Raw genomic sequence first — 21,526 nt, 5'->3', positions numbered from 1 at the left:
CCATCTTCTCACATAGTTCATGTAAACAATTTCACTTTGCTATGGGAACCATCTGCTTCCTCTCCACACCTGCTGTAGTGTCCTTGGAAAGGTTTCAGGCTTTCATCATTTTCAGCAGAATCATAGAGGTTTCATTTCTTTATCTAAGCAATTCTAAAGCAACACCTTTCCTCCCTCCCATACTCTACTGGCAAGTTGAAACAAAGAGGCATGAATAATAATAATAACAACAAAAACAATAATAGTAATAAAGTTGGAAGGGACTTTGGAGGTCATCTAGTCCAAGGCCCTGCTCAGGCAGGAAACTCTATACCATTTTGGACAAATGGCTGTCCAGTCTCTTCTTAAAAACTTGCAGTGTTGGAGCATTCACAGCTTCTGGAGGCAGGTTGTTCCACTGATTAATTGTTCTAACTATCAGGAAATTTCTTAATTCTAGGTTTCTTCTCTCTTTGATTAGTTTCCATCCATTGCTTCTTGTCCTGTCTTCAGGTGCTTTGGAGAATAGCTTGTTTCCCTCTTTGTGGGATCCCCTGAAATATTGGAACACTGCTGTCATGTCACCCCTCGTCCTTCTCTTCATTAAACTAGACATATCCAATTCCAGCAACCGTTCCTTATATGGTTTAGCCTCCAGTCCCCTGATCATCTTTGTTGCTCTTCTCTGTACTCTTTCTAGAGTCTCAACATCTTTTTTACATTGTGGCGACCACAACTGGATGCAGTATTCCAAGTGTGGCCTTACCAAGGCAATGTAAAGTGGTATTAACACTTCATGTGGTCTTGATTCTATCCCATGGTACATACTTATGACCATTGCTGTGTCCCAAGGTCATGTGATCTCTTTTACAACCTTTTGACAAGCAGAGGCAATGGGGAAGTCAGATTCCCTTAACAGCCTGGCTAGCAACTTACCCACCACAGTGAATCACTGAAGAACGGTGGCAAGGAAGGTCATAACGTGGGGCAAAAACTCACTTAACAAACGTTTCACTTAGCAACAGAAATTTTGGGCTCCGTTGCAGTCGTAAGTGGAGGACCAACTTTACCCCTAACCGTCGTCTGGTCATTAGCACTCTGAGACTCATTGAGGCCACTTGGGGGGGGGGGGTATCTGTATGCTCAACGTCACCTGAATCAGAGTGTAAATTGGGGTGAAACTTCTTGGAAGGGTGTTCTGAAAGGACTGCATTCTGCTGAATTGAGGAAGATTCTTGGATGAGAAGCAAAATCTTTTCAAAGAGGAAAAAAAACACCTGAGAAAGTCTAGTTGCCTTTTGGAAAAAGCATCTCTGGGATTGCTTTCTATCATTGTGATAATTGTTGCATAACCTTGTTTTATTTGATTGTTGTACCCTGCCCGTCTTGCGAAATGGGTGGCCATATACATTTGTTAAATTTAAATTTATCAAACTAGATTGGCAACCTTGGCTCTTTTATTCCAGTGCTGGCTCAGGAATTCTGGGAGTTGAAGTCCACGAGTCATAAAAGAGCCAAGGTTGCCTACCCCTGACCTAGAACAAAGGAGAAATTTCTTGATAGTGAGAACAATTAATCAGTGCAATGACTTGCCTGTAGAAGCTGTGGATGCGCCAACATTGGAGGTTTTTGAGAACAGATTGGACAACCCTTTGTCTGAAATGGGATAGGGTCTCCTGCTTGAGCAGGGGGTTGGACTAGAAGAACTCCAAGATCCCCTCCAACTCTATTGTTCTGTTCTGTTATAAATAAATAAATACATTTGACAGAGATACAGCAGGAAATAAAGGGGACATAAGTATATCAATAACAAACATAAATTAAACCTTCCACTTAAATTAACTTGACAGCAGGGGCAGTAACATTAATCACATTATAGGAAAAGACTAGCAAAATATTCAATTGTCCCATTACGAATATTAGGTTATAAAGTGCCTGTTCTGGGGCTGAAAGAAGCTGAAAGAAGCTCTTAAGGTTGATTCTCCAAACAGTCTGAAAAGAAGTCCCAAAGTGGCCAAGATTTTGGGTGCTCTTTAGCTGTTCACGCTCTCTTTTCTTTGATGTTCTGCAGAGGTAGAATGGGGGTGGGGGAAAATCAGAGCTGGAAGACACCTCCAGATACCACCCAAGACCCCTTTTGTAACAAGGAAGGCAATTTCAATTTTTCAATGAAAATAGGCCTGGGGTCCAAGTAGTATTGCTGGAAATCCTCAGGCACTCAACTGAAGAGCAAAATCAAGGACTTGGGAGAATTTTTTCTCTCCTGGGGTTTGTCCAAGATTGTAATCCTTGTTGTAAATTGTTTTCCATTTCCTCAAACATGTTACATTTATTTAGCATATGGCAATGTTATATTAGCCAGGAGACTACACTGCTAATGCAGAATAGGAGTTCGGCCAGCTGTTTGCTCGCTGTTTGGTTCACACTTGGGTGCTTCCCAAGGTGCACCACAAGAGGGCGGACTAGTTCCACATCAGAAAAAAAGATAAGTGGCTTTCCTGCAACAGCATCTGAGGCTCTCTGTTCCACCAAAGCTGCCTCACAAACTGGAGTCGCAAAGTAGAAGGTACAGCACCGGTGGGATTCTGTCTATCTGCATGAAGCACAGGCTCAACTTCCCATCAGAGAGGTACCTATTTATCCACTCACATAGAACGTGTTTTTAAATTGCTAGGTGGACAGAAGCTGAGGTGAGTGATGGGAGTTCACCCTGCCACACAATACTAGGACTTGAACCGCTGGAACAAAGACCATCTCCAACATTAAGCCACTGAGCCATCATGCCTCTACTCCTCAAACATAGAAAGTTGGAGTATGGATAGAATTCATATGGGATTTGTGCAGGGTTTGTCCCCTGGATTCCTGGGGCTATATGATGTGATACTGGGAAGTCTTATGAATGTGGTTTTGGTCACTGAAATTGGGAGGCAGCACACAAATTGAGGGAATAAATAAAATCATATGAGATCCACCTTGTGGAAAACCAGGGTGATCCCCACGTATCTTCAGAATCTTCTCCAGGTGTTCATTGGCCATGACTCAACCTTGAAGTTTGAATTTTAATATTTTAATCTTAAATAATAGCCTATTCAGCCAGCTGCTCTGCAAAGAACCAGCTTCCTGCATCACAATATTTATTTATAGTGTGTATGGTTTTATGTCTATTTGCCTACCAGCTCCCAGAATCGCACTATGAGGGAGGTGGATGGTTTTTTAAATAGCATATAATTAATTAAACAAATGAATAAATACTAAATTTGTTGTTTTACAGCTGGTTATGCTGGCCCCATGGGCAGGTTCTTCACAATCATTTTTGCCCTTTTGTGAGTGCACCCAAAAGTTGTTCCAAACATTCCAACTGTGTAAAGAAGGCAGAGAGTTTGCGTCTTAGGGTTGAGGAAGAAGGCACCATAACACAAGCAGAAATCAACTCACATGTAAATGAAGTAGAGGCTGAGAACAATGTGGGCAAGACTTCAAAATCAGCTTGTTTGGAAGTTGTTCAGAAGGGGGTGGGACTAAAGTGGATCCATCACTCTAAGACCCTCCCAGTTGGAATTGAGGGCAGGAAGAGGAACAAGTCTGCAAAGGTATTTTCTCCTTACTTACTCATCCAGATGATCCCAGACACCAGAAGAATGAAAGCAGCCACAGTGGCCAATGTGACTCCTACATGGAGTGTCCTGTTGGCTAAAAGAAGAACAAAGTCTTCAGTTTTCAGGGCAATTATTGCTACCAAGATCTTAAGCTCAAGGACAGAGACTGGACATCCATTTTATCACTTGGGACAACCAAGGGATACTCATTACCATGAATTCCTCCCTAGCAGTTTCACTTTCTGCCAAAGAAGGACCCATTGCTCCTAGGATGGCAACTATGGAAACTACAACCATGCCTGGCCTTGTACCTAGGTGTGCCTTTCCCACTCTGCCATCCCCCAGTGCATTTAAACAAGGGTTAAGATGATGGGATCACCCACTCTTCTTCATTCCCATGACAAGAAAGCATTAATTATCTACAGGGTTACCAATTCTATACCTAAGATGCTATGTGATTGTTTAGTTTGTGGTTCAATACATCATCAGACGCACAAAGGTTGAGGTTGAGGATGGAGCAAACTAACACCTGGTGAATGTCTATGGAGATTCTCAGTCATCCAGGACATGGTTGTCCCAAAGGTGCTTTTTCAGGAGCTGTTTGCAAGGAATATAAATCCTTCCATTCCCCACCATCCAGTCAGACCTGAAGAAGCTTCTTGGATGAGAAGCAAAATGTCTTCAAAAAAAAAACAAGAAAGTCCAGTTGCCTCCTTTTAAAGCACCTTTGGGATAACACCTGGTGAGCTAATTGTTCTGTCTTTGCACCAATGGTTCTCTTTCTATTGCCCAATCCATCAGTCTCTCATCAGGTTCCTTCAGCCAAACCAAGACCAGGGACTTCACAAGCCTAGAATGCTCAGTGTGAGACAGGGATGCTTCCTACACTGCATCTCAAGACCTGGGATAGTCCATCAAATAATATATTTTTAAAATTCTTTCCACCATGGTTGAAAATTCTTCTTTACCTACCCTGGTCTTGCAGTTTCTCATCAGGCTCCTCCTTCCAGGCCAAGACCAGGGGGTCCTGCAAGCCCTCATGCTCCAGGTGACACCAGAAATGGTCCCTCTCCTTGGGGTCGATCTCAATGCTGAGCCGGACATAATAGGTCCCATCTGAGTTGGGGGCCACGTTCCTATGGAGGGTCTCGTACTGGCAGACCTCTCCATCCCTCATCCAGGTGGCCCGGATCTCCTTGGGGTAGAAGCCATAAGCCTGGCAGATCAGAGTCTCTATGGTGTCACTAACTACCTTTTGGGTCACCTGACGCACTGGGGGCTCTGCAAAGACAGCAACAGCACACCTCATAGGATCTCTCCAAACACCAAGACAATACAACATCTGGAAGAACCTCACAAAATTGCATCACTGCAACCCATCTTTCTTGAGTCTTATATAAGAATAACAGAATGTCAGATTTAGAAGGGACCTTGGAGATCTTCTAGCTCAACCCCCTGTTCAAGCAGGAGACCTTATACCACTTCAGACAAATGGTTGTCCAATCTCTTCTCAAAATCCTCCAGAGTTGGAAGATATGTAAGCTCTTCAAGAGGGGGACCTTGATATTGCCTAAATGACAATCCTACTAGGTCCATGGTAGCGAACCTATGGCATGCGTGCCACAGGCGGCATGCAGAGCCGTCTCTGGTGGCACGCAAGCCATTGCTGGGCCGAGCTGCTCCCTCCTCCTCTCCGCGCATGCACAGCCTGGGAATAGGCAAGAGGCTATAAAAAGAGCAATTTTCTGCAGAAGCAACATTTGCTGCAGACAGCTTGAGAGTGAGCACGAGTCAGAGTGGGCAGCAACCGAGCGAGCAAGTCAGAGAGGACAGCGAGTGAGTGAGAGAGTCAGAGCGGACAGCGAGTGAGCGAGCAAGCACAAGCTGACAGCTCGATGGCCATGCCCACTTGGTGGCTATGCCCACTCAGCACCCGACAATGCATAAGTGAGTTTTGCATTGCAGTTTGGGCACTCCGTCTCTAAAAGGTTCACCACCACTGTACTAGGTAGACTAGGGCAGAAAATCAACCATACAAAAAGGCTAAAACCACTTTTATAATAACGGAAGCTGATGCACTGTGCACCCTTTTCCATTTCTTCAGAATATAATCTGTCTGCTCTAGAGGTATGTTTCACTTTTTATTGTCCAAGTATCATGCATATGTCCATCAATGTTATCCTCCTTACCCTCTGCACTATTAGTGTTGCATATCAATGATTGCATGACCTTGGTAGATGTCATACGCTCAATAAAATAAATAAATGCCCTCTACACGAGGTTCGCTTTCATGCAAAAATGATTGCTCTCCCCTCAAGGGGAACTACAGATGTCCTCCCATCCCACCAGCAGCATTAAAAGGTCCAGCCAGGAAAATGATGTAGCTCTATTCCCCTACGCTTACCTATCCTCTGTAGAACTTCCTTACTGTAGGACAGGTAACTCTGCAACTGCTCAATACAGGTCTCCAGGTAGATTTTGTTTCTCTCAGACCACCCTGGGTCATCTTCCCACTTCTCCTTGACCTTCTCGGCCTGGGGCTGAGCTGTCACCCATCTGAAGGTCTCCTTGTCGAAGCTGATGAAGTCCATCCCGTCATAGCCATAGTGCAAAAAACCTCCTTTGCTCCCATCTTCCTTGAGCTCGCAGCCCAAAATTGCCTGCCAGGTGTGAAGCCCTGAAAGAGAGTTTAGGAGGACCACATTTTCACCCCAAGCCCCACCCCCACCTTCCAAAAAAGCTTATTATAGAGCCTCAGGTGGATTCTTTCCCCCTCCATTTCTTCTAGAGAAGGAACCATGAACTCTTGTCCCCCCCCCCCATCTTCTACAACAGGGAGAAAAGTGAAGAGGGCCTACACCAAACCTTTTGCATATCATGCAATGTATTTTGGGTGACGGAAAAATAATCTGGAGTTTTTCTTTCCTTCAGAGGAAAAATAAATAAATCACCACTATCTCCTTTCAACGCTGGAACCCCAAAAGGAAAACAAAAAACAAAAATGCTGCATTTTGCAGTCTCTAGGTGGGCCAGATGCTCCTTTCTCGCTTCCTTGTGAGATGGGGATATGTTTCCTCACCCACCCGCTCTATTCATTTCTCCCTTGGGATAATAAGTCAACTGGAGGAAGGAAGGAAGGAAGGAAGGAAGGAAGGAAGGAAGGAAGGAAGGAAGGAAGGAAGGAAGGAAGGAAGGAAGGAAGGAAGACAAAGAAACCTCCATTTTGCCATACGCTCTTCAGCTCATGTCGGAAGACCTGCTCAGTAGCCAGCAACATCTCATTCCCTTCTTTCCCCTGCTTGGGATCCTCCTTCTCCATCTTCTCCATCCAGGACACCAAAGGCTCCACCCTCCTGGTTTGGCTGTCATAGCAAGCAATGGGTTGGTCATCCAGGTAGACCTTTGAGAAGAATTGGGGCAGCTGCAGGTTGGGCTCTGACACCTGCAAGTAGGAGAACCATAGGGAATGTGAAAGGGAGACTGGGAAGGAAGAAGAGAGAAAGGGATTTATTTGTTTGTTTGTTTGTTTATATAAAACACTACAAGTTTGTGTTAGTTTCTCCCATTTCATCTGGACAGCTGCTACACACTTCCCTGACACTCTACAACTGATTTGGGGCTCAGATAGAACCCTTCCTATTCTGGAACCATGAATTGAGATGCATTATAGTTCTGATCCAGATAGCATAAACTCCATGAAAATGGTTTTAAACAAATATTTGTTGCCCAGGAATTCTAAGCAGACACTTACTTTGCTGTAGATGCATCCAGTCATATTCATATCTGTCCATTCTCGTAGGAAAAAAGGAATAATTCCCCATCTCAGCTAGGCATGGTTACGGATGCCAATCGATGTGCGCGTGATGCTTGATTAAAACAAAGGCTTTTACAAACCTGGCAGGTAGCCAGGACATCCAGTAATAAACTTTGAAGCCCCTCCCACTGACTAGATAAAATATAGGACTGACTAACAACTAGACTACATTTCCCAGAGGCCATCTCTTAAGGAGACAGCATTTAACCCTAATGAGGAGGTGATCAGCTGCCTGGGAAAGCCAAGGGAAATCATCAAAACAATTAAAAAACTAAAATTAGAATATTTCGGACATGGGATGCGACACCCAGAAAAATATGGCATACTCCATTTAATCCTCCAGGGAAAGATTGAAGGCAAACAAGGTCCAAGCAGAAGAAGAACATTGTGGCTTCAAAATCTAAGGGATTGGTTTGGACAAAACTCAGCAGCACTTTTTCATGCGGCTGCTGATAAAAACAGGATCGCCAACATGATCACCAATGTCCCATAACACATATGGCACAAGAAGAATTTAACCCTTTAAATGCTAAATGTTCTAACACAGCTCTTAACTCCTAAGCTAGCTATATAATGGACCAGATGGCTAAACCCTGGTCCAGCACACTTCCAGCCCAAAGAATTTTCTGGATTTATGGAGAATTTGGGAAATTAACCCACTTATCCACTGGACAGCCGCTCCTTGTGAGAAGATAGCAAAACCGAGGTTTGTGCAGTCAGCTTGTGAATCAAGCGGATGAGATGCAAGGCCTACATCAAATTTTCAGCTCTGGAGTAGCCAGTACAGATAATCCTTGACTTATAACCATTCATTTAGTGACCATTTGAAGTGACAACAGCACTGAAAAAATGTGACTTATGACCATTTTTTCACTCTTACAACTATTGCAGCATCCCCATGGACTAGTGTCTGTGGTATAAATAAAGCTATGTTCAGTTATTATCTGTATGGTGTATTCTATAATTTGCATTTGATGTGCCATAAAAAAATTACTTGGGGAAACAAAGACAAAACACAGAGAAGGGATCTGGAGAATTGTCTGCAGAGAAAAGTCCCAGGAGATTCTAGGACAGTGGGCAAAATTGGGAAATCAGAAAGATATCCAGGAAGAATGAAGTGATAAACCATTTCTGTATCATTGTCCCCCCCCCCAAAAAAAATCCTCCATGCAATAAAGTCAACAGGACTCAAGCTGGACCTGAGGGAAACAAGTCCTTTTGCTCAGGTAGACCAAGGTATTGGCATGGATGAGGCTGCCAAGGTGAGACCCACTTGTGAATATCAGGTGTGTTGCTGGAAAATAGATTTTTTTTCCTCAAGATTTAATCTTGAATTTTTACCTGCAAGATGGAGAACTGACTGAGGAAGAAATGAGACTACCTGCCCTGGCTCCAGCCTGCCACCACCTGTGACGGTGTTGTCAAGATTGAATACTGCAGCCAATTTTGGTCACCGTATCACAAAAAAGATGTTGAGAGTTTGGGAAAAAAAATCAGAGAAGAGCAACTAAGATGATCAAAGACTAAAACATACGAAGAACGGCTGCAGGACTTGGGTTTGGCTAATCTAAAGAAAAGAGAAATAGGGGAGACATGATAGCAGTGTTCCAGTATTTGAGGGGCTGCCACGAAGAAGAGGGGGTCACGTTATTCACCAAAGCACCAGAGGGCAGGACAAGAAACGATGGTTGGAAACTGATCAAAGAGAGAAGCAACCTGGAATTAAGGAGAAACTTCCTGACAGTGAGGACAATTAACCAGTGGAACAGCTTACCCCCAGAAATTGTGGGTGCTCCATCACTGGAGATTTTTAAAAAGTTAGACAGTCACTTGTCTGAAATGGTATAGGTCCTCCTGCTTGAGCAGGGGGCTGGACTAGAAGACCTCCAAGGTCCCTTCCAACATTATTATTATTATTATTATTATTATTATTATTATTATTATTATTATTATTATTCTATTCTAGTCTTTCTTCGATCATTCCTCAGCTTGACATTCAAGTGAGAGGAGGGAGCAGAGAAATGAAAGGCTAAGCTTTTGTCTACAGACCATGAGAGCCTGAACCTCACCAAGGTCACCACAGCAGGTGCTAGACGAAGATATGGATTGTTCCCATAACAAAAGGGAGTTTTATAATTGGACCATGTGAACACCCAGGGGTGGAGAGAAAAGGGAATGTATTGTTTAACTAAGTGAGCATTTGCGCAGCAAAACCAGAGGTGGTTTTGCTTCTGCAGTACCAAGATGGTGTATCCAATAAAGTTATACTCTTGGGAATTCAAAGCTTCCAAGAATATTTATTTCTTTTGGATTTTCTAGTCAGACCGTTGCCAGTGTCAGAGGGTGAAGGGAGGAGGACAGGCATTGAACAGATGGGCAAAAGGACAAAGTGCCACCCATAGCAGATTGTTGCTAGGGAGAATGCAAATATACTGAGTAGTTTTCAGTTTAATTTGCATCTGTTGCTAATAATAAAATTGGATATCCAGATCCCAAAAGCTACACTCCCAATACAGCCAAGAAAAATTGTATAACTTAAAGTTTCTTTATTTATTTAGTAAACTTCAGGAAATACTAAACACTGAACAAAACTGAAGGCAGGCAAAAGCAGGAGGAGATAGAAACAGGCATGAATGAAAAGGGCAGAAGAATTCTAATAACTAGTTTATATCTTTATCAACTATCTATATCTCTATATCTATCTACATACCTACCTACCTATCTATCTATCTATCTATCTATCTATCTATCTGTCTGTCTATATCTATCTATCTATCTATCTACCTATCTACCTATCTACCTATCTACCTATCTACCTATCTACCTATCTACCTACCTATCTATCTATATCTATCTATCTACCTATCTATCTACCTACCTATCTACCTACCTATCTATCTATCATCTATCTATCTATCTATCTACCTATCTATCTATCTACCTATCTACCTATCTATCTACCTAGCTACCTAGCTACCTATCTACCTATCTATCTATCTATCTATCTATCTATCTATCTATCTATCTATCTATCTACCTATCTACCTTACCTATCTACCTTTCTATCTACCTACCTGCCTACCTATCTATTTATCTACCTATATACCTATCTATCTACCTACCTACCTACCTACCTATCTATCTATCTATCTATCTATCTATCTATCTATCTACCTATCTACCTACCTACCTACCTACCTACCTACCTATCTATCTACCTATCTACCTACCTACCTACCTATCTACCTATACCTACCTATCTACCTATCTACCTATCTATCTATCTACCTATCTAGGGTTTCCTGCCTGAGCAGGGGGTTGGACTGGATGACCTCCAAGGTCCCTTCCAATTTTACTATTATTATTATTATCAGGCCAGCAGCAAGTCCCCTAGCAACTGAGAAGGAACCCCCCCACAGGATTCTAGTCCTCAGTACCTGAATGCCAGGCAGGGGCAGGTTGTCTCGACATCTTCCCACAACCACCCTGGCAATCAGCTAGCTGATCTCATCAGCCTTTGTGATTTCTCCTCTTCTTTTTGTGCCTCTGTTTGCTGATCATCATCAGCAGAACTGCAGGCACACCAAGCCACTAAATCCTATGCCACAATACCACAATATTGTTACTATTAGCATTAATATTGTTACTATTAGCATTATTATTATTATTAGCTACTCACATCCACACTGCCCCAGCAGGATGACCAAGGTGGCCACGGTCCTCAAGCCCATTAGGGCCAGCATGCACACAATCTCGGATGCCAGGCAGTAGAATATTATATTGTAGGGAAATTAAGTGTTTATCTAGCCCTCCCAAAACAAGAACCCCCTTCAAATCCCCACCTGCCTGCCTCCACTCAGAGGCTGGCTGGGCTCCGTACTGGTTTTTCACCTCCTTTCTGCCCCTTTTGGAAATTGCCTTTCTCCCCCCCCCCCCTCTGGCCCAGCCTTTCCCTGCTCGCAACTGAATGGGCCCCACCCACAGTTTCTCTCAATGGCTACTCGCTGATGATGCAAAGGAGCCAGATTGGAGGGGGGGAGGGGAGTGGTGAGCCTTCTAAAGTTGCCAAAGAGTACCAAGGAAGAGCTGGAAGAGCATTGTGACTTCCCAAGGCATGAGTTGTTTGTATACGTTTTGGAAGGGACCGTGTGTCTTATAGGAGAATGACAATGTTGTTATCCATAACCTATAGGATAATGATGACGGATAACGTCACCATCATCCCGTAACACAGACAGGCGATTCTATGGGCTCCGCATCTTCCGATCGTGTATACGTCTTTGAGTTGTTCCTTGCTCTGGCTGGTGACTTGTCACGTGCACAGTTGCCAGGATGACTCCAGGGCTCATAATCACAGAAGACTGAATCAACGGCCAGTGAAGCAAACTAAGCCTGCCTCCCTCCTATTGTTGATAGACTCACATGTTGGAAGCAGTAAAGAGAGACTGAGATGAAGCTTGCCAGATTGTGGACAAGGAGCCAAAGGAAACGGAGAACTTTAAGAGGAACAGGCTCCTAATGGACAGCATGAAACAACCTCCCCATCTGCCCAAGACTAAATATTTGTTAAGCACTTTGATCCTGACTGAGGTCCTTCTCAGCGCCATGATAGTAGTCTTCCGATATCTCAGGGGTTGCCCCAAAGAAGAGGGAGTCAAGCTATTCTCCAAAGCACCTGAAGGCAGGACAAGAAGCAATGGATAAAAACTAACTAAGGAGAGGAGCAACCTAGAACTGCTAAGAAGAAAATTCCTGACAGAACAATTAATCAATGGAACAATTTGCCTCCAGAAGTTGTGAATGCTTAATCCTGGAAGTTTTTAAGAAGAGATTGGACAACCATTTGTCTGAAATGGTATGGTTTTCTACCTGCGCAGGGGGTTGGACTAGAAGACCTCCAAGTTCCCTTCCAACTCTGTTATTCTATTCTATTCTATTCTATTCTCCATTCTATATTCTATTCTATTCTAGTCTAGTCTAGTCTAGTCTAGTCTAGTCTAGTCTAGTCTAGTCTAGTCTAGTCTCCATTCTATATTCTATTCTATTCTATTCTATTCTATTCTATTCTATTCTATTCTATTCTATGCTCCATTCTATATTCTATTCTATTCTATTCTCCATTCCATATTCTATTCTATTCTATTCTATTCTATTCTATTCTATTCTATTCTATTCTCCATTCCATATTCTATTCTATTCTCCATTCTATATTCTATTCTCCATTCCATATTCTATTCTATTCTCCATTCTATATTCTATTCTATTCTATTCTCCATTCCATATTCTATTCTATTCTCCATTTCATATTCTATTCTATTCTATTCTATTCTATTCTATTCTATTCTAAATCCAAAGTTGCTGTCCAGGTGCTGAAAGTCTGGAAAAAAGACGAGGAGGCAACATGGGAAGCAAGAGAACTGGAGTAAAGATGATTTACATTATGGAGAAGCAAAGTAAATTCTCAGTCTGGATTCGACATAACAATAGTTCGATTTCTCTGGTGGATTTAATGTATTTAATGTATTTTTGCTTGCGTTTTCTTATCATTTTCTGAGCCAGAAGGGACAAGCGTGAGGTCAGTGAGGTACACACAAGCACGAGTCATTGCCATGGTTGGGCGCTGAAGGCAGAACTCTTGCAGGTCTCTCTGGAAGCCCAGAAATGGAAATAGAGAAACCTTCATTCATTTCAGCAGGAGGAGGAGAAGCAAAGGCAAGGAACAATTTTACGTCTTCTAAGCTCTGGTCTTTATTCTTTTCTTGTTCTCCGTTGTCCTCCTGCCAATAGAGAAACAGCTTCGGTGAAGGGGGAGTGTTCAAGAAACACTGAAATTAACCAGGAGGCACTCTGAACCAATTTTGAAAGAAACCCTATAAAATTAGGGAATCCTACCGCTCTGCTTCCTTCCAATTTCCCAACGGCTTTTTCAGTTGCTCTTAAGAATTGGATGGTCAGTCACCAGTCCCCCAAAACAAAAGGCCACAATCTATAACTTTTGCTGGGGGTGGGAGTAATAACAATAATAATAAAGTTGGAAGGGACCTTAGAGGTCATCAAGTCCAACCCCCTGCTCAGGCAGGAAACCCTATACCGTTTCGGACAAATGGCTGTCCAGTCTCTTCTTAAAAACTTCCCGTGTTGGAGCATTCACAAGTTCTGGATGCAGGTTGTTCCACTGATTGTCAGGAAGTTTCTCCTTAGTTCTAGGTTGCTTCTCTCCTTGATTAGTTTCCATCCATTGCTTCTTGTCCTGTCTTCAGGTGCCTTGGAAAATAGCTTGACTCCTTCTTCTTTGTGGCAGCCCTGAGATATTGGAACACTGCTATCATGTCCCCCCTTGTCCTTCTCTTCATTAAACTAGACATACTCAATTCCAGCAACCATTCCTTATATGTTTTAGCCTCCAGTCCCCTAATCATCTTTGTTGCTCTTCTCTGTACTCTTTCTAGAATCTCAGCATCTATTTTTACATCGAAATGACCAAAACTGGATGCAGTATTCCAAGTGTGGCCTTACCAAGGCATTGTAAAGTGGTATTAATACTTCACATGATCTTGATTCTATCCCTCTGTTAATGCAGCTCAGCACTGTGTTGGCCTTTTTGGCAGCTGCAGCACACTGCTGGCTCCTGGCTCCGAGAGCATGGGAAATGGCCCAGGACAGACTCCAGGGAAGTACAGAGGCCCTGGCTGAGTGGATGAGTGTTTGTGGCGTCTGCTTATATGTCCGTGCGTGTGGATGTGTCCGTGTGTGTTTGTGTCTCAACAGCCATATCTTAAATCCTTGTGTTCCGGGGCTTCACAGCCGGTGGAAGCCTTGCCTTGGGGCTCTTGTATCAGGCTCCCAGAAGTTGTCCAAGGACTCAAGCGGCTTCAAAAACAGCAGTGAAAGGACGTGGGAAGAACCCGCGAATGGGAGACATGCATTCTGAGGAGGAGGGGGGAAGTTTAGGGGGAGGGGAAGAAAGGGGGAAGGAGGAGGGGGAGGGGGAGGACAATGGGGAAGGGGAAGGGAAAGAGAGGAGGAAGGGGAGGGGGAGGAGCAAGGAGGAGGAGGAAGGGAAGGGGAAGAGGAAGCGAGGAAGAAGGGAAGGCAAGGGAGGAGGTGAAGGAGAAGAGGAAGAGGAAGAGAGGAGGAAGGGGAGGATGGGAAGGGGAAGGGGAAGAGGAAGAGAGGAGGAAGGGGAGGATGGGAAGGGGAAAAGGAAGAGGAAGAGGAAGAGAGGAGGAAGGGGAGGAGGAGGGGAAGGGGGAGGGGAAGAGGAAGAAAGGAGGAAGGGGAGGAGGAGGGGGAGGGGAGGGGAAGGGGAAGAGGAAGAGGAAGGGGGGGAGGAGGGGAGGGGAAGGGGAAGAGGAAGAGAGGAGGAAGGGAAGGGAGGAGGTGGGGAAGGGGAAGAGAGGAGGAAGGGGAGGAGGAGGGGAATGGGAAGAGGAAGAGGAAGAGAGGAGGGGAGAAGGTGGGGGAGGAGAGGAGGAGGAGGGGGAGAGGAAGAGTTGAGGAAGGGGAGAAGAAGGGGAAGGGGAAGAGAGGAGGAAAGGAAGGGGAGGGGGAGGGGGCGAGGGGAAGTTGGTTCGAGTTTGGGCACAGCCAAGTGACGGGGACCGGCACGGAGAAACGCTCAGCAGAGTCCGGATTGTTCTTCCTCCCCCCCCCCCTCAACAAACGCAAACGTCACTTTTTAACTAACATTGTGACGCAGTTAAATGTATAAATTACGTAGTGGAGGAAAAGTTATTGAACGGGGCTCAGCACAGCGCAAGGACGCGGAGGGAGTGTCTGCTGGGGAAGGAGCCACTCCGTGGGAGACGCGGCCCGACCCAGATGCTTCTACCCACCTTCCCCCCACAAATTGTGTGTCCTGGGCGGCTTCCTGGACTCCCGGCCCCAGGAGCAAGTGGGGCGCCGGGCACAACACCATCGCCCCCATCTCAGGGGCCGCCGATGGTCACCAAATCTGAACCCAGACCCTCCTCCAACTCCAACTGCCCCCTCCGGCTCAGCACCGCTCTCCCCCTTCTGGTCCGGTCCATCCGGACTCCGAACGCGGCCCGAGAACGAATCAAGCCCCTTCAAATGGAGCGTCTTTGCTTCGGAGCGACTCCGGATTCGCCCCCCCCCCGGGAAGACAGCGACCCCTGAGACCGTTTTGATCGCCATGAGGACAGCATGAGAGAACCTAGAACTAAAGGAGAAAATTCCCAACGGTGAGAGCGACCAACCAACGGAATAGCTTTCGCCTTCAGAAAAAGCGACCGGGCGACCATTTGTCTGAAATGCTATACTCTGGGTCTCCTGCTTGAGCAGGGGGTTGGACTACAAAACCTCCCAGGTCCCTTCCAACTCTATTAGTCTAAATGGCCCCGCGCGACAGCCGGGGATGTCCCTGAAACCAAATGCCTAGAAAGTGACGCGACTGCCAAACCGACTCTTGGGCTTGAAAATTAGAGATTGAAAAAGTAAATTTCTGCCGAGGGAGATGGGTGGGAAAGAAAGAAAGAAAGAAAGAAAGAAAGAAAGAAAGAAAGAAAGAAAGAAAGAAAGAAAGAAAGAAAGAAAGAAAGAAAGAAAGAAAGAAAGAAAGAAAGCAGAAGGAAGGAAGGAAGGAAGGAAGGAAGGAAGGAAGGAAGGAAGGAAGGAAGGAAGGAAGGAAGGAAGGAAAAGGAGGAGGGAGGGAAAAGAAAGAAAGAAAAGAAAAAGAAGAAAAAAGGAAGAAAGGAGGGAGGGAGGGAGGAAAAAAGAAGAGAAGGAGGGAGGGGAAAGAAAGAAAGAAAGAAAGAAAGAAAAGGGAGGGAGGGAGAAGGAAAGAAAGTGGGAGGGAGGGAGGAAGGAAGGAAAAAAGAAAAAGGAGGGAGCGAGGAAAAAAAAGAAAGAAGGAGAGAGGGAGGGAGGGAGGGAGGAAAAAAGAAGAGAAGGAGGGAGGGAGGGAAAAGACAGAAAGAAAAGAAAAAAAGAAAGAGAAGAAAAGAGGGAGGAAGGAAAAAAGAAGAGGAGGGAGGGAAATGAAAGAAAAAAAGAAAAGAAAGGGAGAAGGAAAGAAAGCAGGAGGGAAGGAGGAAGGAAGGAAGGAAGGAGGGGGAAGGAGAGAGGGGGGAGGGAAAAGAAAGAAAGAGGAGGGAGGGAGGGAAAAGAAAGAAAAGAAAAAAGAAGAAAAGAGGAAGGAAGGAAGGGAGGGAAGGAGGAAAAAAGAAAGAAAGAAAGAAGGAGGGAGGAAGGCAGGCAGGCAGGAAGGAAGGAAGTGAGAAAAAAGAAGGAAGATAAAAAGAAGAGAAGGAGGGATGGAAAAAAAGAAAGGCAGAAAGAAAAGATCCGTGTGGAAATCAAGGATCCCTCGGCCAAGAAAAGACATCGGGCTGGAAAGGGGGTGACTTTCTGAAGCGGTACACCCCAACTTCTGCCTGGTGCTCCTGATTCAACCATTTTTGCGGAAAAGACGAATGCATAAAACCGCCCTGAAAAACAACGGTCGCCTCGCCCCCCGAATAGAAGCGCTGGGAAGGAGGGCGGGGCAAGAGCCAGCGCGGACAACGCCTGGGGTTTCCAGACGGTGGGGCGAAAGATTCCAAAGGGGAGGGGGGTAGGGCGATGGAGACCAATCAGCAAGCGGGAGAGCGGAGCTAGAGATCAGCTCAGAGCCCAAGGGGACGGGCGCGCAAGGGGAAGGGGCTGTTCGGAGCGCTCTTGGGTGAGTTCGCTGGCCGCGGTTCTTCTTGTGTACTTCGGGGTTTGCGAGCCACGAGCAGGACCGGCTGAGTTGAGAGTCTCACCACCACCACCACCATATTCCGGTTCGTCTCGGGTGTTTCTTCTCCGATCTCCGTTTTTGCTGTCGAATAATATTGAATCTTGAATATTGGCTATGTTGGTCTTGGATGGCTTATCAAGGAGAGAAGCAACCTAGAACTAAGAAGACCTTTCCTGACACTTAGAAGAATTAACCAGTGCAACAACCTGCCTCCAGAAGCGGTGAATGCTCCAACACTGGAAGTTTTGAAGAACAGACTGGACAGCCATTTGTCCGAAATGGTATAGGGCAGTGGTGGCGAACCTATGGCATGGGTGGCCAGAGGCAGCACTCAGAGCCCACTCTGTGGGCACACGTGCCGTTGCCCCAGCCTTGCCTCTGCCTGCGACTCCCTCACCAGCAACACCCCTGGAGGGGAGTCACACACACACACACACACACACACACACACACACACACACACACACACACACACCGAGCATGGCCCATGCACAGCACTCACGCCCCAACGCGTCCCATGGCGCTGCTGGGCTGCCTGGGATATCTGCAGCGGGCCCTGGAGGTGGTGAGTGGTCCTGCGGGCTGGCAGGGTAGGGTGGATTGGGGGCAGGGCAGGGGCGGGGCCAGTTTGGGGGCACTCGGTCTCTAAAAGGTTCGCCATCACTGGGGTAGGTGGTACTTTGCTCAGTAGCAGTAACTCTGAGAGGGATCCCTTAAATGTGAGCCAGCTGTGTGCTGCAGCTGCCAAAAAAAGCCAGTACAGTGTTAGGCTGCATTAACAAGAGGGATAGAATCGAGATCACGTGAAGTGTTAATACCACTTTACAATGCCTTGGTGAGGCCACACTTGGAATACTGCATCCAGTTTTGGTCACCACGATGTAAAAAAGATGTTGGGACTCTTTTAGAAAGAGTACAGAGAAGAGCAACAAAGATGATTAGGGGACTGGAGGCTAAAACATATAAGGAACAGTTGCTGGAATTGGCTATGTTTAATGAAGAAAAGAACTAGGGGTAACATGATAGCAGTGTTCCAGTATCTCAGGAGTTGCCATAAAGAAGAGGGAGTCAAGCTCTTCTCCAAAGCACCAGAAGGCAAAACAAGAGGCAATGGGTGGAAACTAACCAAAGAGAGAAGCAACCTAGAACTAAGGAGAAATTTCCTGACAATTAGAACAATTAATCAGTGGAACAGCTTGTCTCCAGAAGTTGTGAATGCTCCAACACTGGATGTTTTTAAGAAGAGACTCAGATTTGTCTGAAATGGTATAGGGTTTCCTGCCTGAGCAGGGGGTTGGACTAGATGACCTCCAAGGTCCCTTCCAAGTCTGTTATTCTATTCTAGTCACCCAAGAAGATGCTTTTTTTTTGTTCGAAGTTAAGTTTAGTTTTTCAGGTCTAAAAGCTTCTTGGCCAAGAAGCAAAAAATTGCTTCAAAGAAAAAAAAAACGAAGTCCAGTTGCCTTTTGGGGGAAAAAAAATCACCTCGGATGATGGAGAATCTCCATAAACATCCTCCCATAAGGGATCAGAAGGAAAGGGGATCCCAAGCAGCCATTTTGGTCTATAAATTTCACAATCCTCATCTGCCTGTCTGGAATTTAGATCCAAGGACTGTCAGTTAAACCAGACAGGAAACTTGCTGAGTCAGTGGGTACAAATTTCTCCAACGTCTGCTTTTAACTGTTTGATCCGTTAGGACGTGTCTCCTTCTGAACTTTCATTTTCTGACTTTAAACCACTTTGGGCTCCTCCCTCATTCTGCAAGTGTTTATTCAGAAATAATTCTGATCTGCCAAGGTCATCCATCAGACATTTATTTGCACAACCTTAACAAGGAAATTATTGTTCAGAAGGTTAAAAAAAAAACAGGTGGTTTTCCTCCCTGTGAGACACGCCACACACACACACACTCACTCACTCACACACACACCATTATCTAAGCCACCCTTCCCTTTTATATTCCCTCCAACAAGGGCAGTTTTTACAACAAAGGATATTGTGATTTTTTCCATCCCAGGAAACCGCCCTCCTTCCCCCAAATCTGTCAGCTAATCGGATCCCCTGCATTCTTCCCGTCACAGCTGCCCAGAGTGTATAAAAATCCTCATTTCTTCTTTGTTCCAAGGTTTTTCTTCGCACAGAGTGGATTTAAAAAGCCATTGAATAAAGAGCTGGCAGTTTCTCCTGGGTGCTCAACTTCCCATTTCAACGTTTTTGATAACAAAGCAAATATGTATTTTTTAAAATATTTTTGTATTATTTTTTTTCTATTTTTATACCACTTTGGCTTTTATAATAAAAATTTGTAAGGGCAAAAATTGTGAAGTCGTACTAACAACTGGTGTCTTCTAATAATGTTTGAAATCAAGAAATGGAGGCAAGGATGATCTTGTATATGCTGCTTTAGAAATATCCACCAGTATAAGGTTTCCTGCCTGAGCAGTGGGGTGGACTAGAAGACCTCCAAGTTCCCTTCCAACTCTTTTATTTTGTTATGTTCTGTTATGTTACATAGTTTGTTCTTGAGCCAATTCAAACTGCTGGTTTAATCCTGCAAAGCATGCAAGAACAGGAAGGCCAATATCGTGTGACTTATTTATTTATTTATTTATGAGACTTATATACCGCTTTAAGTGCAAGCACTCTCTAAGCGGTGTACACCAGTAAGCAATGTATATATATATATATATTTACATTGCCCCCAACAATCTGGGTCCTCATTTTACCTACTCCGGAAGGATCATTTTACCTACCCCGGAAGGATGGAAGGCTGAGTCAACCTTGAGCCGGTGAGATTTGAACCGCTGACCTGCTGAACACAGTCAGCTAAAGTGGCCTGCAGTACTGCACTCTAACTGCTGCACCACCTCGGCTCTTGATCTAGGCTGAGATTGGCTGCAGGACATAAGATATTTTTGGGTGACAGCTCCTCAGCAATGAAATATTGTCCTTCAGGGAAGCTTGCCCACACCTACAATAATAGATTGCTATCATTTTAGTTTCAGGCATGTCAAGTAGCTTAACTTTTAGAAATAAATTTAAGGTGTGCATTTTAGTTGCTGAAAGTGTCTTTAGCTGCTGCACCTGATTGCTATAGTTTTTGAATATATATATACAATAACATAGTTCATTATACTATATTGCTCTGGGTTTTTTAAAATTGTGATAAATGTTATTTATGCTGCGAGGTGGCACAGCAGTTAGAGTGCAGTACTGCAGGCCACTTTAGCTGACTGTGTTCAGCAGGTCAGCGGTTCAAATCTCACCGGCTCAAGGTTGACTCAGCCTTCCATCCTTCCGAGGTAGGTAAAATGAGGACCCTGATTGTTGGGGGCAATGTAAAATATATATATATATATATATATATATATACATTGCTTATTGGTGTACACCGCTTAGACTTAGAGAGTGCTTGCACTTAAAGCGGTGTATAAGTCTCATAAATAAATAAATAAATAAATAAATTTCAGTATTACTATAGTTTGGCAATCTTGCCTTTAATATATTGTTTTAACTTGCAATGTTAAACAACTGTTCTATTCCATTCCATTCCACACCACTCCACTCCAAGAAATGGTAGGTGATAGGCTCAACATGGAGACACACAACTTTCTTCTCTTGAGGGTGGTACTGTGTGAACCCACCAGGAAATGACCTTAAGCCTGCCCCATTTGGGAAGATGGGAAACATCCTGGGGAGGGGAGCGATTATAGTGGACAGCTGAGAGAGGGAGGGCCACCATCTTCACTGGGATTATTGGCGTTATGGCTATGGGGTAGGGACCACATCAGGTGGAAGGAGCAGCCCTTCCCTTGGGTGGCCACTGTGCTCTGGAGCAAATGCTCTGATGGAAGGGCAACATGGGTCAGAGGGATTCCAGAGCCGTGCACTCTACCTAGAGGAGATCTGGATTTAGCATCTACAGCAGTGGTCCTCAACCTGTGGGTCAGGACCCCATTTGGGGTCGAACGACCATTTCACAGGGGTCGCCAAACAACGCAGTCTGCCATTTTTTTCCCCTTTTCCTTAGCTGTGCTACTCCCTTTTATTCTATTGGCTTTTGAAAGCCAATAGAATAGACTCTTTTGAATAGAGTCTAATTCTATTGGCTTTCAAAAGCCAATAGGAATTGTCCAGGCTGTCTCTGCCCTGATGAGCCCGCCAAAAATCCCATTCTGCAAACGGTGCTGCAAGTTGTCTGCAGCGAAGGCGAGCTGTCTGGAAGCTTCCACCCCTCCCTGCTGAGCAACTACTAAAAATGTAAGTAAAAGAGGGCCAGGGGTGGGAGGACGGCGGGCGCAGGGAGGGTTGCTGGCACGCGTGGGGCCTGGCGGGTGCCTTACCTCCCTTGGGCTGGGCCAGCTGGTGGCCCAGCCCGTGGTCAGCCTGCGC

General features: G+C 45.0%; 1 protein-coding gene across 1 annotated transcript; it reads right to left on the bottom strand.

Moving 5' to 3' along the window:
• Nucleotides 1-1,772: 1,772 nt before the first annotated feature.
• Nucleotides 1,773-11,197, bottom strand: LOC120303098 (major histocompatibility complex class I-related gene protein-like). Its single transcript, XM_039332267.1, has 5 exons — nt 11,069-11,197; nt 6,792-7,055; nt 5,980-6,252; nt 3,589-3,669; nt 1,773-2,044 (listed from the first exon to the last, which is right to left on the bottom strand). Exons 1-5 carry the CDS (start codon nt 11,130-11,132, stop codon nt 2,013-2,015), a joined length of 714 nt encoding a protein of 237 aa, XP_039188201.1. The 5' UTR covers nt 11,133-11,197; the 3' UTR covers nt 1,773-2,012.
• Nucleotides 11,198-21,526: the final 10,329 nt, after the last annotated feature.

Source organism: Crotalus tigris, unplaced genomic scaffold, assembly GCF_016545835.1.
Source record: "Crotalus tigris isolate CLP2741 ecotype Arizona unplaced genomic scaffold, ASM1654583v1 scf7180000024460.1087499, whole genome shotgun sequence".
Taxonomy (NCBI): Eukaryota; Metazoa; Chordata; class Lepidosauria; order Squamata; family Viperidae; genus Crotalus; species Crotalus tigris.
Note: the sequence above shows the minus strand (reverse complement) of the source record. Positions and strands in the feature narration are given on the sequence as shown.